Raw genomic sequence first — 20,737 nt, 5'->3', positions numbered from 1 at the left:
TTTTTTTTTTTTTTGGTTTTTCGAGACAGGGTTTCTCTGTAGCTTTTTTGGTGCCTGTCCCGGAACTAGCTCTTATAGAACAGGCTGGCCTCGAACTCCCAGAGATCCACCTGCCTCTGCCTCCCGAGTGCTGGGATTAAAGGCATGCGCCACCACTGCCCGGCATCCAAGGAGCTTCTTTATTAACTAGTGGTAATAAAACATTCATAACATTAAGAGGGGAATCCCACATCAGTTAGGCCATCCATAGTTAATGAGAATTTGGAATATTTATGTTAGAGAAGATTTTTTGTTGTTAACCTTTTCTAACAACAAACTTGAATACTATTAAGGAATTCCCATTTTTGGATCAAGCCTGGATTTCTCAGCTGTGGTTACTCAGTGCATGGATATGTGCTTATGAGGAAATGAGTTTATATAAAGTTGTTATTTTATGAGCAAGATGGAGTGACACTGTTATTTGCAAGACTGATACTGCTTAGAATCTCAAATCTTGCTTTTACCCCATTCTTTGCAATTTGCTTGCCACCATTTGTGTTGACTTGGGGCCAGAAGGAAGTGAAGATTGTTAGCGAGGAGTTTTTTTCCCCATTAAAAAGTCTGTTTTCCTTTTTCATTTTTTTTAAAATATTTATTTATTATGTATACAATATTCTGTCTGTATGCCCGCAGGCCAGAAGAGGGCACCAGACCCCATTACAGATGGTTGTGAGCCACCATGTGGTTGCTGGGAATTGAACTCAGGACCTTTGGAAGAGGAGGCAATGCTCTTAACCTCTGAGCCATCTCTCCAGCCCTCCTTTTTCATTTGTTTTGGTTCTTGGCCCATTTTAAGCAAAAACATGGTACTCGTCAGTTGGCTGCTATGCTACATGTGTATTAGAAACAATAACCGGTTCAGCATTAATGTTCAGATGTTATACTTCAGTAATAAGATTTATATTTAATTTCCTTATTGTTACTATGCTTTACTTTTTGTTTATTTGCAGCACAAAAGGGTGTAATGAGTCCAGCACCACAGGAGAAACATGAGAACATGTCAGATATATTAAAAATAACTCAGTTTTTACAGTTTGCTTTGATTCAGTGTCGAAAAGAATTCCAAGATATAAACACTATAAATTTTTATTCTGTTGTTGAAAAGTACGTAAGTGAATTTTTTAAGCGAGGTTTTGGTTCAGGTAAGCGAGAGTTTTTCATGTTTTCATATGATTCACGATTAGATGATAAAAAATTTCTATACTCAGCACCAAGAAATAAATATCATATTGACGACTGCTTACATACCTACATTTATCAGCCAGAAATGTATCAATTACCTATTTTTAAATTAAAAGAGTTATTTGAAGAAAATCGAAAACGTCAACAGTTTAGTCCACTTTCAGATTATGAAGGTCAAGATGAAGAAATTAATGGTTCAAAAATGAAATTTGGAAAACGAAATGGCTCAAGGGGTGAATCTACTGATCCTGCACAGCAGAAGTCGTCTCATTCTCTAGATTATGATAAGGATAGAGTCAAAGAATTGATTAATTTAATTCAGTGTACAAAAAAAAATGTGGGTGGGGACCCAGATACAGAAGATACTAGAAGCAAAAATATCTTGAAGAGGAAGCTTGAGGATCTACCTGAAAATATGAGAAAGTTCGCCAAAACCAGCAATTCATCTGATAATTACCATCTATATGAAGGTAAAATGACACACTACTTTTATGGTAATATCTATTTTATGAACTAGCTAAAGAATAGTTCTGTTCTTTTCCATGTTATAGAGATCCCCAATTTACTAAGCCTAAGAGTCAAATACAGAATGTCCTGGGTACTTTGGTTGGGTTTGGATTTTATGTTCTTTTCTTTTCCCTCTTTTTTGAGACAGGGTCACACTGGAGCACTGGCTGGCCCGGAATGCTCACCATTCTCCCTTCCTCAGCTTCCCAGAGAGTATAGTTACAGATGTGAGCATGCCTGCCTGCCTGCCTGGCTTGTTCAGGATTGGTTGACCCTATCCTTGAAATTACACTCACAGTAGAATAAGTCGCTGCGGTGGCTTTACATTTCTGGCTGTTAGCCACTTTTGCTAGTGCTAACATGTTCCTCTTGCTGTTTGCCTGTGGTCCTTTCCTTTCTCAGCAAGCTAATGTTCTTCAAGTGTGTGTTGTGTTACGGCTCAATTCTTTTTTGTACAATCCAAGAAAACATAAATCATCCTGAATTCAGTTACCATGTCACCACTAAAATGGGTTCTGAATCCAGATGCAAAGAACTGGTTTGCTTTTGTGTATTTGTTTCCTGAATGTCTTGCTATTGCCTTTCCAGGGTGACGGATTCAATAATCATTTGTTTCCTTTGAAGTATTTGGTTGGTCATGAACTTGCTGGTCCAGATAGTTACTATTATGTCATTTCTGATGCTCAAGTAGCTAAAGAGTGAAAGAGTTTGTCTCCTGTTTTTCTAAAAAAAAAAAAATTTTTTTTTTAGAATACAACCATGACCGTTCATTTGTATACATAGCTGCTTTCACACAGATTTATAGAATTGCAGTAAAGACGGCCAGAGCTTAAAATGATGTTTAAAACATTTAATGTCTGATTTTATATAAAACATTTACCCTGGTATGTCATATTTCTTATTTCTTCGTTGTTCAGTTTAGGCTAATATGATAAAGTATACTCAACACTTTTAAGCATAGCTTGAATTTAGCTCCTATACTATATTTTGTTTTTGAAACGAGAGATGTTTGTTGGATTGTTTTGACAGTTGCTTAATGAATGAACCCTTCTGAACTTTAAAATGAAATTTCTTAGATTCATACAGTTACTGTTATGTTTCTTTGTTGTATCATTTTCAGTTGATAGAAATGGGAGATTGTTATCGTAGTGTGTTTAAATATTATAAGTTAAATGCTCATACAGTGTTTTAACTTTTTTATACTGTCTAATTAAGAAGCATGAAATATGAGGTTTGGCCTTTTGTGCTCAGAAACCTTACTTGTTTTCTTTTCAAATGTGTTCGTCTTGACTAGGTTTGGCAGATTAATGTCCTTGGTATATTATATACTTCATGCTCTGAACAAACCAAAAAGCCTTGTTTATGCTAGATAAGCACCCACCCACTGAATTGTATCCCCTGCTCTCTTTATTTTTGAAACAAGATTTCACTAAGTTGCCCAGATTGGCTTTTGGCTCATTGTTTAGACCAGGCTAACCCAGGTATCTTGGCTTCCCAGGTATGTGGCATAGGCATGTGCCACCACATCTGGAACCCTTTTATTCTCGAATTATTCATTGTGGTAAAACAACATTTCACCAGCCGTACAGCTGTTTGGACCATACTGATAGGAATATTGCAGTCATTGCAAAAAGTTGTATTTGATGGTGCTGTTGTCTGGTATAACTTTGTAGGATTTTCTTACTTGAATTTGGTGTCTCTTTACTTTCAGTGTCTATGTCTTCTCGTATCTCTTGTCTCCTTCTTGGTTTTTAAATTACTCAATTCATTTCAGTAGCCTCTATTGGTTTGTTAAGATTAGTTTCTTCTGTATTTGACTTTTGAAGACTGTTTTCAGACAAACAAGGATCTGGCCATGCTATTGTTCTTTTATGTGCTCTTCAATTTTTCAGAAACAGTTATTGTAAAGTACACACATACTTGTAAAATCTAAGCCTAAAATATTTTAGTTTCTACCCGTAAATGCCTTAAATGATTTTTAAGTTATATTTTATTTTTAAAAGTTTGTTTTTTCATTCTGTCATAAATGAGTATACTGGCTTTTAAAATACAAGAGATGGCTTTTCTTTCTTTTTCTTAGAGTCTCCACAGTCCATTGGCTTACTTGGACACGATCCTAACTTGAGACTGCAACAGGAAGAGGCATGTAACATTGGAGATGCCCATAAGCTTTATAATTGGTTATCAGAAGCATTAGCAAATGAACGACACTCAGATGCAAGGCACTCAGATGCATTCCTGACAGATACAGTCAACAAGGCCTTAGGACTGAGTAGCAGTGGTGCCTGTGAAGAGCTAAGACAAAAGTGTGACTACGAGCTGAATCCTCCTTTAGATAAGAAAGACTGTGAGCAGCCTGCTTGTACAAAAGTTGAAAATGTTCATTTTAAGGGTGCTCAGAGCCCACTGCTAGAAGTTGATGCAGCGTCTGTAAAGTACCCTACTCTTGCTTCTACCAGTGAGGTAGGCATTGACTATAAGCTACATTTGACAGACAGAAACATGACTTTCTGGTTATCTGTTTGCTTTTGTGTATGGTGAAGAAAGAATGTAGGGTGCACTTGAGGGAGTGACCTTCCTTTCAGAAAGAAATAAGACATACTCCTGAGTAATAGTGTTTGTCCTGGAGGGTGATTCTAAGCTTTTATTGTTGAAAAAAGATAAATACTGAAGTAATTGTTTTCGATATGCTTGTGTGCTTTATAAATAATGTAAAGTTTGTCAGTATGGTAAAACTTGGCATAGTAGGAGTTAATTTCATATTGTTTCATGAGTCCTTTAAACAGTGGCTGTTCTCTGCTGTAACCGAATCAAAATGAGGCAGATGAAGCAGCTGAACTTAGTAACGTGGGGAGCAAATACATATGAGTGGAGTTCTCAGATTTGCTTACTGTGGAATCCGGTTTGTTTATGTATGGTTTGTCCTTAGTAGAGAGTGACTTCTGCATTAGTCCATACTTTCCTAAAAGAGACCTAATCCTTGAGGGTAATACCAAGACGGTACAATAGTTTTAAGGGTTTATAGCTTACTTATTCTGCCTTTGAATAAAAGCTGTATGCATGCCTCAGACTTTATGTAGTTTTGAGATACTTATTTCAGGGAGAAGATGGGGGTAGGGAGGCTTATGTAGTAGGCACTGAGATATTAACCTGTGTTGTTAATGTTTTTGAATACATTTAACAAGAGTATGGGCTTCTTCCTGTTTTTATAACTTAAATTCTATTTCTATTCATTTAAATATTACCTTTTGGTATTGTTAAATTACAATGACAGAGTTGAATTATGGCCTATAAAATTTAAAACAAAAGTTTACCAGTCACTTCTTTAAATCAATACCGGTTTTGTGTGTGTGGTAATGTATTATGTGTTTTTAAAGATACATTTTATTTCATGTGGTTGTTTTGCCTGCATGTTTGTAAATGCACCACATACATCTTTGGTGTAGTAGCGGTGTCAGATCTCTTGAAAGGAGTGGAGTTAAGATGGTTGTGAGCTGCTGTGTGGGGTTTCAGGAATTGAACCCTGGTTCTCTGTAAGAGCAGTTGATATTCTTTATTGCTGAATGTTCATCATATCGTCTTATAATTTTTTGTTTGTTTACTCTGAGTACACGTGAAGGTCAGAGGATAACTTTTGAAAGTTTGTTCTCTTTCCATCGTGTGGCTCCTGAAGAGAGCCTCAGGTCATCAGGGCTGATGGCAAGTGCCTTTCCCCACTGAGCCATCTTGCCAGGCCCCAGATAACCTTTAAGGACACTATATATTGTTTATTTCATTTATTTATTGGGGGTAGGTGTGTTTGCTTATGATAGGGTTTCACTCTGAACCTGTGGCTGGCCTGTAACTAACTGTATAAACCTGGTCGAACCTTTTGATCTTCCTGCCTCTGCCTTCCAAACCTAATTATAAGCAAGCACTACCATTCCTGGCCTTGCCAAAGTGTATTTTAAATTAAAATCTAGAGTATTACAACTTTATAATGTTGGTTTTATTTATTTGTAATGCTCGGACTGAAGTTGTGCATTTGTGGTGAGGAAGTAGTATAGTCTTGACATTAAAAGGAAAGCTATTAAATGTATGTACTCTTTTTTTAGGATCCTAATTTAATTAATGTCAGTAATTTTGAGGAGTGCAGTCTGTGTCCCACTGTTTCCGTTGAGCATGGATTCCTTAGACAACATTCTAAGTCACATGATGAAGAAGAGACAGAAATACATTGGAAATTGATTCCAATTACAGGTAAGGATTAGTATACTTGGTCATAGGTTTGCTTCTTTTTACTTAGGGACCAGTTTCCTGGAGAGTTTCATCTCTTTTAGATTCCCGTCTTGGTTCACAAGGTAATTATCTTATGTGGCTTTGCCACGAGTCTTTATTTTTAGCAATATATTATTTATCACTATTACGTTTATTTATTTATTCATTCATTCATGGTTTTTCAAGACAGTTTTTCCTCTGTATAGCTTTGGAGCCTGTCGTGGAACTTGGTTTGTAGCCCAGGCTGGCCTAGAACTCAAAGACATCCACCTGCCTCTGCCTCCTGAGTGCTGGGATTAAAGGCGTGTGCTGCCACCACTCGGCTACTATTACAATTCTTGATTGACATCAGCAAGTATCTTCAAAAGGGCTTATTAATATAGGGATTTAGGGCATAGTTACTTTTTGTGGAGTTTTAACATTCATATTATCAATTGAAAACTTGATAGAAACTGAACTTGGAAATAGGTGTTGGAGTGAAATGATGCTCTTTGGGTAGCCAGTAATTTTTAACTCACTAATCTAAACTTCACTACAAAGCTGTCTGTCATATAGCAAATAGTCATGTTGATCCTCATCTGTATGAAGGAAATTTGATTTCCTAATGGTTTGTTCTAGAGCACAGCCTGAAATGACCAATGCAAATAGCTCATGGAAACTTATTGAACCACTGGCATTTGATGGTTGTTGAAAGATTGTCATTTGTAATATTCCTTCTTGTCCATGAACACAGTGCATGCTCTTAATATTCAAGTTTTTATTCGTCTTTGTTATCTAAGTATGTTTGGAATTGTTTTCTGGGCACATCTTTTCCATTCCTATACCTTTATTTAGACTTTGGAAAGAAATTGAAGAAAGAATGACTTTTGCTGAAATGTAGACTGGCTTGTAACCTATAATCTATGAGACCTGTAGGGATTCTGAGAAGAATTTCTAAAATTGAGTGTCCATTGGCTTCTGCACTGTTCTATGCTTCCTACCTTACCGGAGGAGGCAGGAGGCCCTAGACCTGATGATGGAGAGAGAACTGATAACTTTTATGAAATGGAGACACAGTGAAACTTTGAAATAAAATAGAAAAGTAGTTTGTAAGTGATGGTTATCCCAGCCTTTCTTCATTTAAGAACCTTTATAATTGCTGTTGAGTCATTTAAAGAAATAATATAGGTACTGCTTTTTTCCATTACCTGAATGGAAAGGGAAATGGGAAGCTTCCCATTTCCAGATGACCTTTTAAGAATATTTAGGCAAAAGAAAGGACTATCCCTTTGTTAGCATTTGTGGTTGTCTGAAAGGTACCTAATAGGTGTCACTGGTATCTGAAGAGAGTCTGCAAATCTAATGGATGCTTTCCTCAGGAGGGAATGCAAGAAGCCCAGAAGACCAGCATGGGAAACATGGTGAGAAACAGACACCAGGTGAGAAGGCTCACTTTGCTTTTCTGCCCAATGTGCCCTCTTCAGAATTGCTACTTGGATTCTGGTTCTTCATCAGTAGGGAATGGATTTACTTTGTGCTCCATAGAGAGAAGTTTAGACAATATCTTTTTGTTTAATTATCATTTTAAAATTTAATTGTATCAGATACTCTTGTTAACAAATGTGATGTGTTCTGATCAGGTGATAAAGGAATATGAAAATGTTTTCTTAGCGCATTTCTTCAGATATTCTATAAGAACCAATCTTTAGTTTTAAAATGCAACAAGATAACCACTTTTTTCTTTCTTTCCTTCTTTCTGCTTTTCCCTTTTTCAAAACAAACTATCTCTGTAGTTTTAGAGCATGTCCTGGAACTAATTCTTTAGTCCAGGCTGACCTCAGATTTACAGAGATCCACCTGCCTCTGCTTCCCAAGTGCTGGGATTAAAGGTGTGTGCCACCACCGCCTGGCCATTTTTTTTTCATACTCTGATCATAATTTTTCTTCTTTTTGTGGCCAAACTTTTTGAATATAAAACTAACTTCTCAGATAGCTTAAGGGATTGAAAACTGTTTCCAGAAACAAAAGTCCTACTGATTATCTAATTGCAGTAGATACACAGGAGAAGGGTCTCCTTTGTCTGACTGAGCTCAGTCAGACCCAGTTTCTTTGCACGACATTGTTGGCATTATTTTCTTGCCTGAGCCTGATAGTGACCTTTTAAATGTTTCCAATTGTTTTAATACCTTACTACTGGGGTGTGGTCGGTCTCTCAGCGGCTATTGGCTGAAGGAGCAGAAGGAGCTCCTGCAACACCTTACTCTTAAAAATCTTGTGTGTCTTTTTGTTATTTTAATTTAGGAGGAAAGTATTCGTGGGGAAATCTGAAGGTGTCTTAATTTAGAAGGAAAGCTAACTGGCTTTCTTAGTAAATTATTAACCCTTCTCAGGAAGATGTTTATCTCCTAGGAAAGATGATTTATTTTTAAAAATACATGATGTAAGAAAGTATGCAAGTTGTAGTATACAGCTCAGTAATATCCACATAAATATAACTTTGTGACTACTACCTAAGTCAAGATGGAGAGCAGTTCTGGCACCCTAGCTTTTCGTCTCCATTCTCTCCATTCACAGTAGGTGGCCACTACTCTCACTTTCTTTACAATATGTTTAATTTTTTTCCTCCATAAATTGAACCCACTCTTGCCTGTTTGGCACTTTCATTTCAACTCTATGTCAAGGTTTCATCTATGTCGTGTACTGCAAGTAAATCTTCCTAGGAAAAATAGTTATCTTGTTTGAACTTCATAATCTTCATTCTCTTCCTTCAGATACTGTATTCATATTTTATAATTGAAAGTTAGATCTAAATGACATTACCATCTGAGAAATAATTCATTTTCTTCACATGTTAAAAGTCAAATGACTGGTACTTTGTGTCAACAATCAGTAAAATAAACACCTATTATAGGTAATGACATCTGTCTATTAAATCCTTTATTGATAAAGATGTGTTTTTAAAGTTTTGATCTTAAAATCATATGGAGTAATTTGTAAAATAAAATTAGATTATGTTCACAATTTTTGGAAGAAGTTTATTTGGCTTTTAAGTGTCATGTGTGGGTGTATATATAGGGAATAGGAGTACATTCAAGTGTGTGAATAAGTGGAGGTCAGAGGAGAACATTGATTTCTTCCTCTATTGTGGGTTTGTTTGCCTTACTGCTTTGAGGGTTGGTCTTCACCGAAACAGAAGTCTAAGCCTGCCTTTTCAAAAAGTTAGGCTGGTTTTTTTTTTTATTATTATTATTTTAAACTTTATTTTATGTGAATTGGTGTGAGGGTATCAGATCCCCTGGAACTGGGTTACAGACAGTTGTAAACTACACGTGTGGGTGCTGGAGATTGAACCCAGGTCCTCTGGAGGCACAGGCAGCGTCCTTAACCTCTGAGCCATCTCCCTAGTCCCAAAGTTAGGCTGTTTTGCCATCAGGCTCCTGAGGTCCACCTTTCTCCACCCTATAAAGTTACAGGCATGTGCATCCATGCATGACTTTACATATGTTCTAGATATTTGAACCCTGGTCCTAATGTTGCCTAGCAAGTGCTTTTACCCACTGACAGTCTCTAAAAAAAAATTTTTTTTTGAGACGGAGGTTTTCTTGTTTAGCCCAGGCTATCCTATAAAGTTGTTTAAAATCCATGTCCTGATTTTTTTTTTTTTTTTTTACCCCAGTGGTGCGGTGGCTCAAACTTGGCTCTTATTTCAAACATCTGTTAAAAGACACCTATATTGTCAGAAAATAAATGTATTAAAGATAACTGATATTTTAAAAACTTTATTATTTTAATAAAAATAATTCCTCTCAATTTTTCTAGTACTCAGGAGGCTGAGGCAGGAAGATTTATGAGTTCCAGGCCACCATGAGCCTGTCTCATAAAAACAAAAGAATTGGTGGGGTTAAAAGAGAGAAAAAAAGTATTAAGTGTGTTTACTTTGCTCTCAATAGGTTAATATTACCAATTTATTATATGCCCTTCTATATATTTTATATTATTTTAAATACTTTTTAATGGTGTTATTTTAAATATAGAACATTCAGTATTCCTGAGTCTTACAGGACTTGAACTTTATAATACTAATTTCATATAGTTTTAATTGTTGACAAATTAATTGGGTGTTTTGCTTTTTGTTTTGTTTTGACCTTTATGCCTGTTGTTCTTGCTATATTAGTGTCTTTACAGTAATTGAATGTAGTGGTCATGACATTGAAAACTGTGAGTTTGGGGAAAATAAAAATGGAATTTTGTGTAAGAAGAATGCAGCTACATCTGAGCATAAACTTGTAAAATCATTGTAGCATTAGAGGTTTGAAAATTTAGGGTTTTCTGATTTAGAATCACCATTTTGGATACTACAGTGGTGATGTGTTAGGGAATGGTGTTGATAAAAGACTTAAGGAAAAATTGTAATTTTTCCAGGTCTTAAAATTGTGTGATAGCTTTTTTGACAAGGATTTTGACTTTATCTCTAAAATATATTATTGTAAATTAAAGTTCTATATATTTTCATCATATTTAAAAATATACTTCTTTGAAAAGTAGTTTTAAAAATTTAATCATGTTTGAATTTAAGATTTGTGAGGAAAACAATAGTATAAACTAATAGATTTGAGCCAGTTCTTACAAGCCAAAGGTTGTAGTCCTGTTAGCACTGGATTGCACAAAGATTTTGTAATCCAAAATTTGTAGTTTTGGATTACAGGAATAAAGAAATAAAAAAAATTGCTTATTTCTTCTTGGAATTATTTACAAATTAAATGAAAATAGTAGGAGAACATTCTAAAAGGTACTACTTTTATAGCTATGAAATAATTCAATTCTTCTGTTTTTTTAAGTCTTTTTTTCCCCTGACAAAATAAATCTGTTATGCTGTAGGCAATCCATTAACTAAGCTATATGTGAAAGCCAGCCTAAAAATGATGGAACTTTTTAAGATCTTAAATGCTATAATATTTCTGTTGAGCTTTCTAGTTGTCTTATATTCCATTCTTCAACTAATGTAGTATGATAATTATTGGTCATCTGTTAGCATCAGATGTACAGAATGGCACGAAAGCGACTTAACGTGTTTATGCTAAAAAGGCAATTTCTTAAAAATCTTTTTCCAGAGAGACACTTTTTGAACTTGTAAAGAAAGAAACTGTTCAGCATTGCTGCTCTGCTTACTGAAATCAAATCCAAAGCCTAGCCTATAAGTAGAGCAGATAGGGTTCACAGTTTTTTGATGTTTTGAATTTACTTTGCAATGTATATTTTTAAATGTGTACCTGAGCTGATTGTTCTTAAAAATGAGTTTTTTGTTTTTTTAATGTTACCCATTTGGATTGCGCTTTTAATAATAAACTCTTCTTGTATAGGAATAAAATCGCCAGGAGAACCACTGGTGTGTCTGCCACCACTGGAGGCTTTTCCTCACGACCCTCGGGTAATAAGTAGAGAAAGAAGTGCTGATTACCAGTTTCCACCCTCTCCGTTTACAGACACTGTAAAGGGCACCACTGAGGAGGACCTGGTGTCAGCTCAGGTGGTGACAGTGGAAGAGCAGTGTGTGCCAGCAGCAGAGCCTCCTGCAGTGAGTGAGACTACAGAGAACACAGTGTTAGGAGAGTTCCATCTCTTTTCTAGAAAGATTGAAGAGATTTTGAAGCAAAAGAATGTTTCATATGTTAGTACAATTTCCACACCTATCTTTTCAGCACAAGAGAAGATGAATCGTCTTTCTGAGTTCATATATTCTAAGACTTCAAAAGCTGGTGTACAGGAATTTGTAGATGGTTTGCATGAAAAACTAAATACTATTATTATTAAAGCATCAGCTAAGGGTGGGAATTTGCCACCAGTAAGCCCTAATCATTCTCATACAACAGCATTGAATTCTCTGGGAAGGCATATTGTATCAATTTCTTCAAGTGACTTCAACAGTAAAGACCTTTTTCAGCCATTGTGTCCTGAGCCTTTAAAAGATATCAGTTCTAATGAACAGTATTCTTCGTCAATTGAAGTAGAAATGAATCAGTTACACCCCTGCAAGGAGTTAATTTTGACTTCTGATCACACTGTACCTGGTGATACTGCCCTGGAACCAGTAGAAAAAGAAATCACAAAATCAACTGGCGATATAAACATTTCTGCACAGCCTGCTCTTTCAAATTTTATAAGCCAGTTAGAACCCGAAGTATTTAATAGTTTGGTTAAAATAATGAAAGATGTCCAGAAAAATACTGTGAAATTTTACATTCATGAAGAAGAGGAGAGTGTGCTTTGCAAAGAAATAAAGGTAAATATTGAGAAGGTAATTATAGTGCTATATAAACTCAGTGATCTGAACTCTCTAAAATTGAATCTTAAAGGTGGCCATATTTTATTTTCTGAATTTAGTAATTAAGAACTGAATAGAATAGTGCATTGGGAACCTATGATCCCAACATTGTAGATGTCAGAATCTTTTCTGTTGAATTTTTAAGATTGTATGTATATAAGGGTCTGGGGCTGCAGCTCAGTTAACAAGTGTTTGACCTCCCACTATCATGGGGTAGGAAGAAGCCTCTGGTCATAACTGTAGATTTACTTGATTCTGAGATTAGATTTCCAAACAAAAAGCAGGTTTTTAGAATTTTTGGAGGGTATTAAGTACATGTATGGAGGGTCTAAGTCTAGGGCAGCTTGTGAGAATCACTACTCATTCAGAGACTTGGCAGCAAGTACTTTTTCCCGCTGAGCTAGCTTGCTGGCCTTTGATTTGGAGGTTTTATATAAGGCTTGCTTAATTATTTTTTTAATGAATGAGAAAAATGCAAAGTGTTATTGTAGGTTGTGCTGTTCCTCTCATGTGGAGTTTTATCGATCAGATGGAAACAAATGTCCAGAAATTGCATAGTGACACATTCGTTTGTCATACCCTGACCATGTCACAACTTTTAATGATCAGAAAGACTCCCATAGCTATAGAATACCATTTAAGGTATTTGATCTTGGAGTTTTAAAGTAACTGCATGTTCCATTTATGTAATTTATTTATTGTGACTGGAGTTTCAGTCTGTTTTGTTAGAGGCAGCAGAGGGACTTAGAAAACTAAATAGTTCAAGAAACTCAGTATCAATTAACAAATGCTTAATCTGTTTATCTTATGTTAGCTTGTTTAATGTGATATCCCAAGTAATAGGTGAAGAGCGTTGAAATGAAAAAGGATGCATATCACTGTTGTACTTTCTGTGTTTTCGTAGGAAGATGAAGAGAGACTTGGTTGCATCTTTGTTCTCTGTAATTGAACATAGAGCTTAACTTTTTCTCAACTCTAGAAACACATTTCTAACACAGAACTTTGGACATAGCTGCATGTTGGTGTAATACTAAGCAAGAGAGTTTAAGCTGAACACAGTGTAATCCCTTTTTAAAAATGGATTGTTCAACATCCATGTGACATTTGTATTGAAGAGATAGGAAATACAATTCTTTATGAATGGTGTTTTGAATTATAGCTTAAGTTATTATCATTATTTACGTAGAGTAAGAAATTATCTCTTTCAAATCTTGTAGAAAATTAGGTTAGAACATTATTTAAAAAAAATTATTTAACTTTTATTTGTGTCCATTGCTTTGAAGATGTCAGATCCCCTGGAACTGGAGTTACAGACAGTTGTGAGCTGTCCTGTGGCAAACAAAAAACTTAAACTTCTAAATATTTCTGGAATCAAAGTGTTTTGTTACTATATTAGTTAAGCAGTAGTATCCAGAGTAAGTTGAAGTTTAAATTGAAAATGTACAAAGAATACAGTTGCCATTAGTCCTGTTGGATAAGTTACCTTTTCATTAATAAACTAAAAGGTAGTTTGAGACCTTCCTAAAAACTGCAGAGTTGAAGGCAAAATCATTGTGGAAAATGCTTCCCTCCATTTAAGTTATACAAAAATGTTGTCTTGACAACTGGGTAGTCTACTTGTCAATCAAGCAGAGTTTTGATTATGCTATGAGCATCTTTGTTAATGTGGAAAAAATTCATCTCCTCTGTCTTTGGAATGGAGAATGTCACCTCAGGATCTTGCAGTTCACTTCAGGGCTCAGGGTTCGGCCAGCAAGCACAGTGCAAGGGAGCTCTTAAGAGCATACTGCTGTGCCCTCTGAAAGGTGGTGCTGCGTTACCAACACAGAAGACATGCTTGATGACTGAAGCTGCTGTGTTTGAAGATGGAAACTTGGCAGAAAAGGGCTAAATTAGTAATATCATTAGTAAACATTTCTGCTCAGATGATGGCCCATGAGTTCTTTTTGAGTTGTTTTGGATTAAACGTCATTGGTCATGGCCATATTCTGAAGGGAAGTATTTCTGGTGATACCATCACAGATCACTGAGAGCTGGGTCCTGGGTTTACCATGATGGAGGTAAGTGGGCCAAGGGTCTGGACTAATCTATTGTTGTAACAGCAGTTCAGCTTTTGTATGCTATCTTTAAACTCTTAAGAGTAGATGTGATGAGCTCTCCAGTCTTCTAAAGTCAAAAAAGTTCAGTGTCCTAGGTAAAGCTTATCAGTTTATGTTTTATTTGCTAAATAAATGTTGGAAATTGATGTTTGCTAAAAAAAGTTTGTTAATGTTGATTTAGTTGTTTTTCTTTGACAGGAGTATCTTACCAAATTAGGCAATACAGAATGTCATCCAGATCAGTTTTTGGAAAGAAGGTCAACCTTAGATAAACTATTGATTATTATTCAAAATGAAGACATTGCAGATTTCATTCACAAGGTAGACTATTAAGACCAGTTTACTAATTTACTTTCTAAAACTACTACCTCATTGTTAAATCTTATTCTAAGAACAAAACTTTTTCTTAAAAATTTTTTCCCATAAAATTAAGAAAATGCTTATTAAGTACTTGTCCAGGAGCCAGCTTGTGAGAATTGTATATATGAAGGTGTTGTGTGCTATGAATTTTTCCCGTCATTCAGATTAGTTAAAAGTAATAGATAGTTCTTGAATGTAGAGGTGAGGAGGGGGTGTTGTGCTAACTCTTCATATATAGACAAACTTTTTTTTTTTTGCCATGAGTCCCCATTGACCTTGGATGTGGAGGTATTTCCCTGCTCTTAGGAGCCTGCCTCAAATCAGCCTTTCATTACTATTGTAGCACCACAGGTTCTCCTTTTTTTGTTTGCTTTTGTTTTTGTTTTTGCTTTTGTTTGTTTGCTTGTGAGCTGATATCCTTTGTAGCCTAGACTACTTCAAACTGTGCAGGGCAGTCTGGCTTCTTAATTAGTCCTCCTCATCTCAGGTAGGATGACAAGTATCACCACACCTGGCTCCTAGTTTTAAATTCTGGCTGTTTATGGATTTAGAAATATATTAGCATTTTGTCCAGTTTTTGTTTTTAGCCTAATGTAAATTCCTTTCCCTTAGTGTTACGTTCATATATGTTGGTTTATACTACTGGGAAGTAGTACTTAAAATACTAATTTTGTCACTTTCCAGAGGCAATGATGAGTAATAGTGTATTTTTTTTAATTTTATTATTCTTAGGTTATTTGATACTTATATATATATATTGGTTAGTTCATTTATCCATCCTATTTCTGTTTTTTGGTATTTAACAGGTACCTGGCTTGGTGACTTTAAAGAAGCTCCCATGTGTTAGTTTTGCTGGTGTTGACAGCCTGGATGATGTTAAAAACCACACATACAATGAGTTATTTGTGTCTGGTGGCTTTATTGTATCTGATGAATCAATCTTAAATCCAGAGGTTGTCACAATTGGTAAGAATGAGGATGTTATTTTCAGTGTGTTTTTTCTGGGTTGTGGTTGCCCTAGGTTTTCAGGAAAAATTTAAACTAAGGGATTAAAAAGTGCATTGTTATTGTGCCAAACAGCTAACAGGCTTATTTCTATCTTTTCCTGAGTTTTTGCCACCTCCATCATCTTCTCCATTCTGTTTTTATATATACTTTTATGTAAATCTGGTCTACACTGCCTGCTGTGGCACTTAGATTATTCTAGTGGTGGTGCTGTTATTGGATATTTGTTTTGTTTGTAGGTGTTTTCAGAGTTTTTTTTTAAATATTTATTTATTTATTATGTATGCAATATTCTGTCTGTGTGTATGTCTGCAGGCCAGAAGAGGGCACCAGACCTCATTACAGATGGCTGTGAGCCACCATGTGGTTGCTGGGAATTGAACTCAGGACCTTTGGAAGAGCAGGCAATGCTCTTAACCACTGAGCCATCTCTCCAGCCCCCTGTTTTCAGAGTTTTAATGCTGTAAGGAGTTCCCTTTCCCTTCGAGCAAGATGATGAATATGTGGTGCATAGGGGGAAAAATAGACCTGTGTAAATACGAACAAGCACTTCTTCCAAAATCTCAGCATGGCAGACACTGTTTATTCCTGACTTTAAAATCTGAATTTCATTGTCTTTAACAGAGAGCCTTAAAATTTTTTTGACATTCCTTGAAGAACTTAGTACTCCAGAAGGGAAATGGCAATGGAAAATCCACTGTAAATTTCAAAAGAAACTGAAGGAACTGGGCAGGTAAGATACAGAAAATATTGAATTTTTTGTTTGTTTTTGAGACTGGATTTCTCTATAGCTTTGGAGCCTGTCCTTGAACTATCTCTTGTAGACTAGGCTGGCCTCGAACTCACAGAGATCCAGTTCCACCTGCCTCTCTCTTGCCTACTGAGTGCTTGGATTAAAGGTGTGCACCACCATCACCCAGCTATGAATAATTGTTGATTTTTAACAGTGCTCACAAAACTTTTCCTTTTTCTGGGTTTGTGGATTATGAAAGTTTTCATGTATGTTAACAGACAGTAAGTGGGTATAAATACTGAGTTATTCTATTTTTGAGTAAGAAGTGATATTCTTGTTGACATAAAGAATTTGGTTAAGTTCTCATAGTATGATAGTTAGAATTGACTTAATTTGCATGTGGATCTGCATGATCACAAGGATCAGAAATCTCATTTTTTTGTGATGCTAGATTTGAAGCACATGGTGTGAGCTATATTTCAAGCCTTTAAAAATATATTAATTTACTCTTTGATAATATCATACACATATACAATGTATTTTTGGTTCTATCTATTCCTTAACCAACTCTTCCCAGGCCTCTCTACATACCATGCCCTCCCAAGTTCATGTTCTCTTTTTTCCTTTATAACCCACTGAATCCAATTACTGTTTGCCCATATACTACTTCATTAGGCTGCCCATCAAAGCATAAGCATATCATATCAGGGCCCACTTTTAATTGAAGAAAAATGACACTTTGTTGTTACCAGACTCCTGTCAGCTGCCAATAGGAATGGGCCTCATAAGTATCGTTCCTACTCATGCTGGAATTTTGGCCGGTTTGTTTTTGTTCAAGTCTTTGGCAGGCAACCAGCTATTGTGCATTCTTGTGTGCAGCCGCCCTGTTAAAAGACCAAAAGGCAGTTTTCAGCAGCACTCCACAACACCTGGCTCTTAGGATATTTCTGCTCCCTGTTTTACATAGTTCTCCAAGCCTTAGGGAGAAAAGTTGTGATATAGATGACATATTTAAAGCCATTTAAAAAACTGATCTATATTTGCAGTGTAAATCAAACCCTGTCCTAAGTAAGTTAGTTCGGTAACTAATCGAATTGCCAAAGTTGGTCTCTGCCTGACAAGGCTCAGTTAGAAACTGGTTTATAATGTGTGTTTGTGTGGTTCTTGCATGTGGGGGTGTTACTCCCTTGGAGGACACTTAGTCTGGTAAGTTTGAGATGCTGTAACTTTTTTTTTTTTTTTTTTTAATTCTTTTTGGTTTTTTCCAAGACAGGGTTTCTCTGTGTATCTCTGGCTGTCCTGTAACTAGCTCTTGTAGACCAGGCTGGCCTCGACCTCAGAGATCCTCCTACCACTTCCTTCTGAGTGCTGGGATTGAAGGCTTGCGCCACCACCACCCAGCTGAGATGCTGTATCTTGTTAGTGTTCACAGAACTTTCTAATAAATAATTAATTGCACTTTAGAGAATTTTTTTTTAAAGATTTATTTATTATGTATACAACATTCCTTCCATGTATGTTTGTATGCCAGAAGAGGGCACCAGATCTCATTACAGATGGTTGTGAGCCACGATGTGGTTGCTGGGAATTGAACTCAGGACCTTTGGAGGAGCAGGCAATGCTCTTAACCACTGAGCCATCTCTCCAGCCCCCACGTTAGAGAATTTTTATCAGCTAGAATTTCCTAAGTATAAGTCATAGAATTTTGTATGTGCACTCACCTGTGCATGCAGAGGCCAGGGCAGGATGTCATTTGTTTTCTTTCTCTCCATCTTAATCACCTTATAACAGGGTCTCTCCATGAACTTTGGTTCAGCTCACATATCAACTACACTTTGCCAGGGAGCTCTCATGAACTGCCAGTCTGTTCCCCATGCTGGAATTGTAGACACATCCAGCTGTGTGGGTTCTGAATCAGATCCTCATGTTTGCAGAGCAAGTGCTCTTAATCTCTGAGCCATTCTTTTCAGTCCCCAATTACTTTTTTGTAAGTTACTTTTTACCCTCTGAGACAGACCTCTTGTTGTATATAACTCCAGCTAGCCTGCTATTTATTCACTTAGTAGACCAGGCTGCCCTTAAACTCATGGGCAGTCCTTCTACCTCTGCCTCCAGAGTACTGGAATTATAAGTATACACCACCAAAACTAGTTCTAGATCGCAGATCTTTTGATTGCTGTAACACCTATTGACATCGAAAATTCAGGGTAAAATAATTTCAATGTTTGGCTGTGTATCATAGTTAAAATACTTCTATCTTTTGGAGACAGACTCTTGCTTTATAATCCAGAACGGCTTCAAACTCAAAAATCTTCCTTCCTCAGCCTCTTTGAATGCAGGAATTTAAAAAGTTGTAACACACACCTTGCTAGTACTTAGCTTTTTTAGACTTATTCATTTTGACAACCTATGAAATAAGCAAAGGGCAAGTTCATATATAGTGTAGACATAACACGCCCAAAGGTATATCTCCAGTTCTTACCTTAAAGTATTATAAAAAGCTTAAAAGCGGGGCTGGAGAGATAGCTCAGCAGTTAAGAGCATTGCCTGCTCTTCCAAAGGTCCTGAGTTCAATTCCCAGCAACCACATCGTGGCTCACAACCATCTGTAATGGGGTCTGGTGCCCTCCTCTGGCCTGCAGGCAGACACACAGAATATTGTATACATAATAAATAAATATTTTAAAAAAAACTTAAAAGCTACATGTTAGGAAGAATTATACTCTTATTTGTTCATGAGACAATGTAGCCTAGGCTGTCCACCTCCTGAAGTGCTGCAATTATAGATGTATGCCACTATGCCCAACATTTTTGTTCTTAGATGGCCTTAAAGTTTAACATTAATAAAGTAATAATACTTTAGTAAATAGGATGACTGATGGTTCAGGTTTTAGCCTAACTGAATTACAAGATTGTCCTCAAAAAGCCGGGCGGTGGTGGCGCACACCTTTAATTCCAGCACTTAGGAGGCAGGCGGATCTCTGGGAGTTCGAGACCAGCCTGGTCTACAAGAGCTAGTTCCAGAACAGGCTCCAAAGCTACAGAGAAACCCTGTCTCGAAAAAGAAAAAAAAAAAAAAAAGATTGTCCTCAAAAAACATGCTCGTCAGATGTACAGTTCCCATTTTCCTTCCCTCTTAACTGGCATTCTTACATCAAACAATAAGCTCAACAACTTGTGGAGGTTATTTATTAGCCTCCTCAGTTGAGAAGTGCTTTCAGTTAACTGAAACAAATTTCTATAGTGAATTTTAAAATGCCAATATCTAGGTACTGAACTCTGCTTAATCTCACAGATTGAATACTAAAGCTCTGAGTCTGCTGTCTCTTCTAAATGTGTATCAGAAGAAACATCTGGTTGAGATTTTGTCCTATCACAATTGTGACTCGCAAACGCGAAATGCTCCGGAAATGGACTGCCTTATCAGGCTTCAGGCTCAGAACATACAGCAGCGACACATAGTCTTTCTAACAGGTAGGAACATGCTCTTGCTGATACGGCTGGAGTGGATGTTAATATAATTCTGAATATATCAGTTTTTATACATTTTCTCTCTTTAATTTAGAGAAGACTGTCAACATGGTTTCCAGTTATACAGATAATGGAATTGTAGTTGCAACTGCTGAAGACTTTATGCAAAACTTTAAAAGTCTTGTGGGATATCACAGCTCAGTCACAGAAGAAAATCTTCCGCTGCTTGGTGCCAATGAGAACCTTGAGTCACAGTCAGGTAACTTTTTAGTAGTTTTCATTTTCTTTAGGTGAGACAGAATGAGGAATGGTTTTGTTTATCCCATAGTTAAATGTTTATTGAAACCATTTACTCCAGTCAATAGTAGACATCACTGTAGGACTTAGTATATATAAGATCTGCTCATTTATTTATACTGTAGTCAGTACAAGTGTTAGTATAGGCTATGCATTCATTCGTCTATTCTGTGGACGGTACATATTTAGAGGTTTATTTTTCCCTCTGAGGGAGTAAAAGCTTTATTGCCTTCTCTTTGCTGTCAGTTTTTGTATTTCTGAAGGCAGGTAGAGGGATTATTGGGCTACAAAAGGTCTTCAGATATATGTGCTAGTTTAATTACAAGGTAGTGAGGGTATCTTACCTTGAATCTTCTGTGAGCTGGCCTCTGCTTGGTTCCAGACGCTAAATAAAAGCTGTTCTTAAATTGTTTTTTGTGAAAAGCAGAGATGACTTGAGCATTCAGTAGAGATAAGCAGTTAGTAATTCAGTGAAGCTACATGTCA

General features: G+C 36.4%; 1 protein-coding gene across 1 annotated transcript in view; it reads left to right on the top strand.

Moving 5' to 3' along the window:
- Positions 1 to 20,737, top strand: part of Tasor (transcription activation suppressor) — a 53,449-nt gene that overhangs the window by 29,972 nt on the left and 2,740 nt on the right. The window contains exons 13-22 of the mRNA XM_050158196.1: positions 936 to 1,691; positions 3,809 to 4,191; positions 5,823 to 5,967; positions 7,344 to 7,403; positions 11,325 to 12,244; positions 14,584 to 14,706; positions 15,552 to 15,711; positions 16,375 to 16,483; positions 19,779 to 19,957; positions 20,049 to 20,213. Coding sequence (XP_050014153.1) covers positions 936 to 1,691; positions 3,809 to 4,191; positions 5,823 to 5,967; positions 7,344 to 7,403; positions 11,325 to 12,244; positions 14,584 to 14,706; positions 15,552 to 15,711; positions 16,375 to 16,483; positions 19,779 to 19,957; positions 20,049 to 20,213 — 3,000 coding nt within the window. The remainder of the gene's footprint in view (positions 1 to 935; positions 1,692 to 3,808; positions 4,192 to 5,822; positions 5,968 to 7,343; positions 7,404 to 11,324; positions 12,245 to 14,583; positions 14,707 to 15,551; positions 15,712 to 16,374; positions 16,484 to 19,778; positions 19,958 to 20,048; positions 20,214 to 20,737) is intronic.

This window comes from Alexandromys fortis, unplaced genomic scaffold, assembly GCF_014885135.2.
Source record: "Alexandromys fortis isolate MF-2015 unplaced genomic scaffold, M_Fortis_MF-2015_v1.1 scaffold_106, whole genome shotgun sequence".
Taxonomy (NCBI): domain Eukaryota; kingdom Metazoa; phylum Chordata; class Mammalia; order Rodentia; family Cricetidae; genus Alexandromys; species Alexandromys fortis.
The sequence above is the reverse complement of the archived record's forward strand: the minus strand, read 5'-3'. Positions and strand labels throughout refer to the sequence as shown.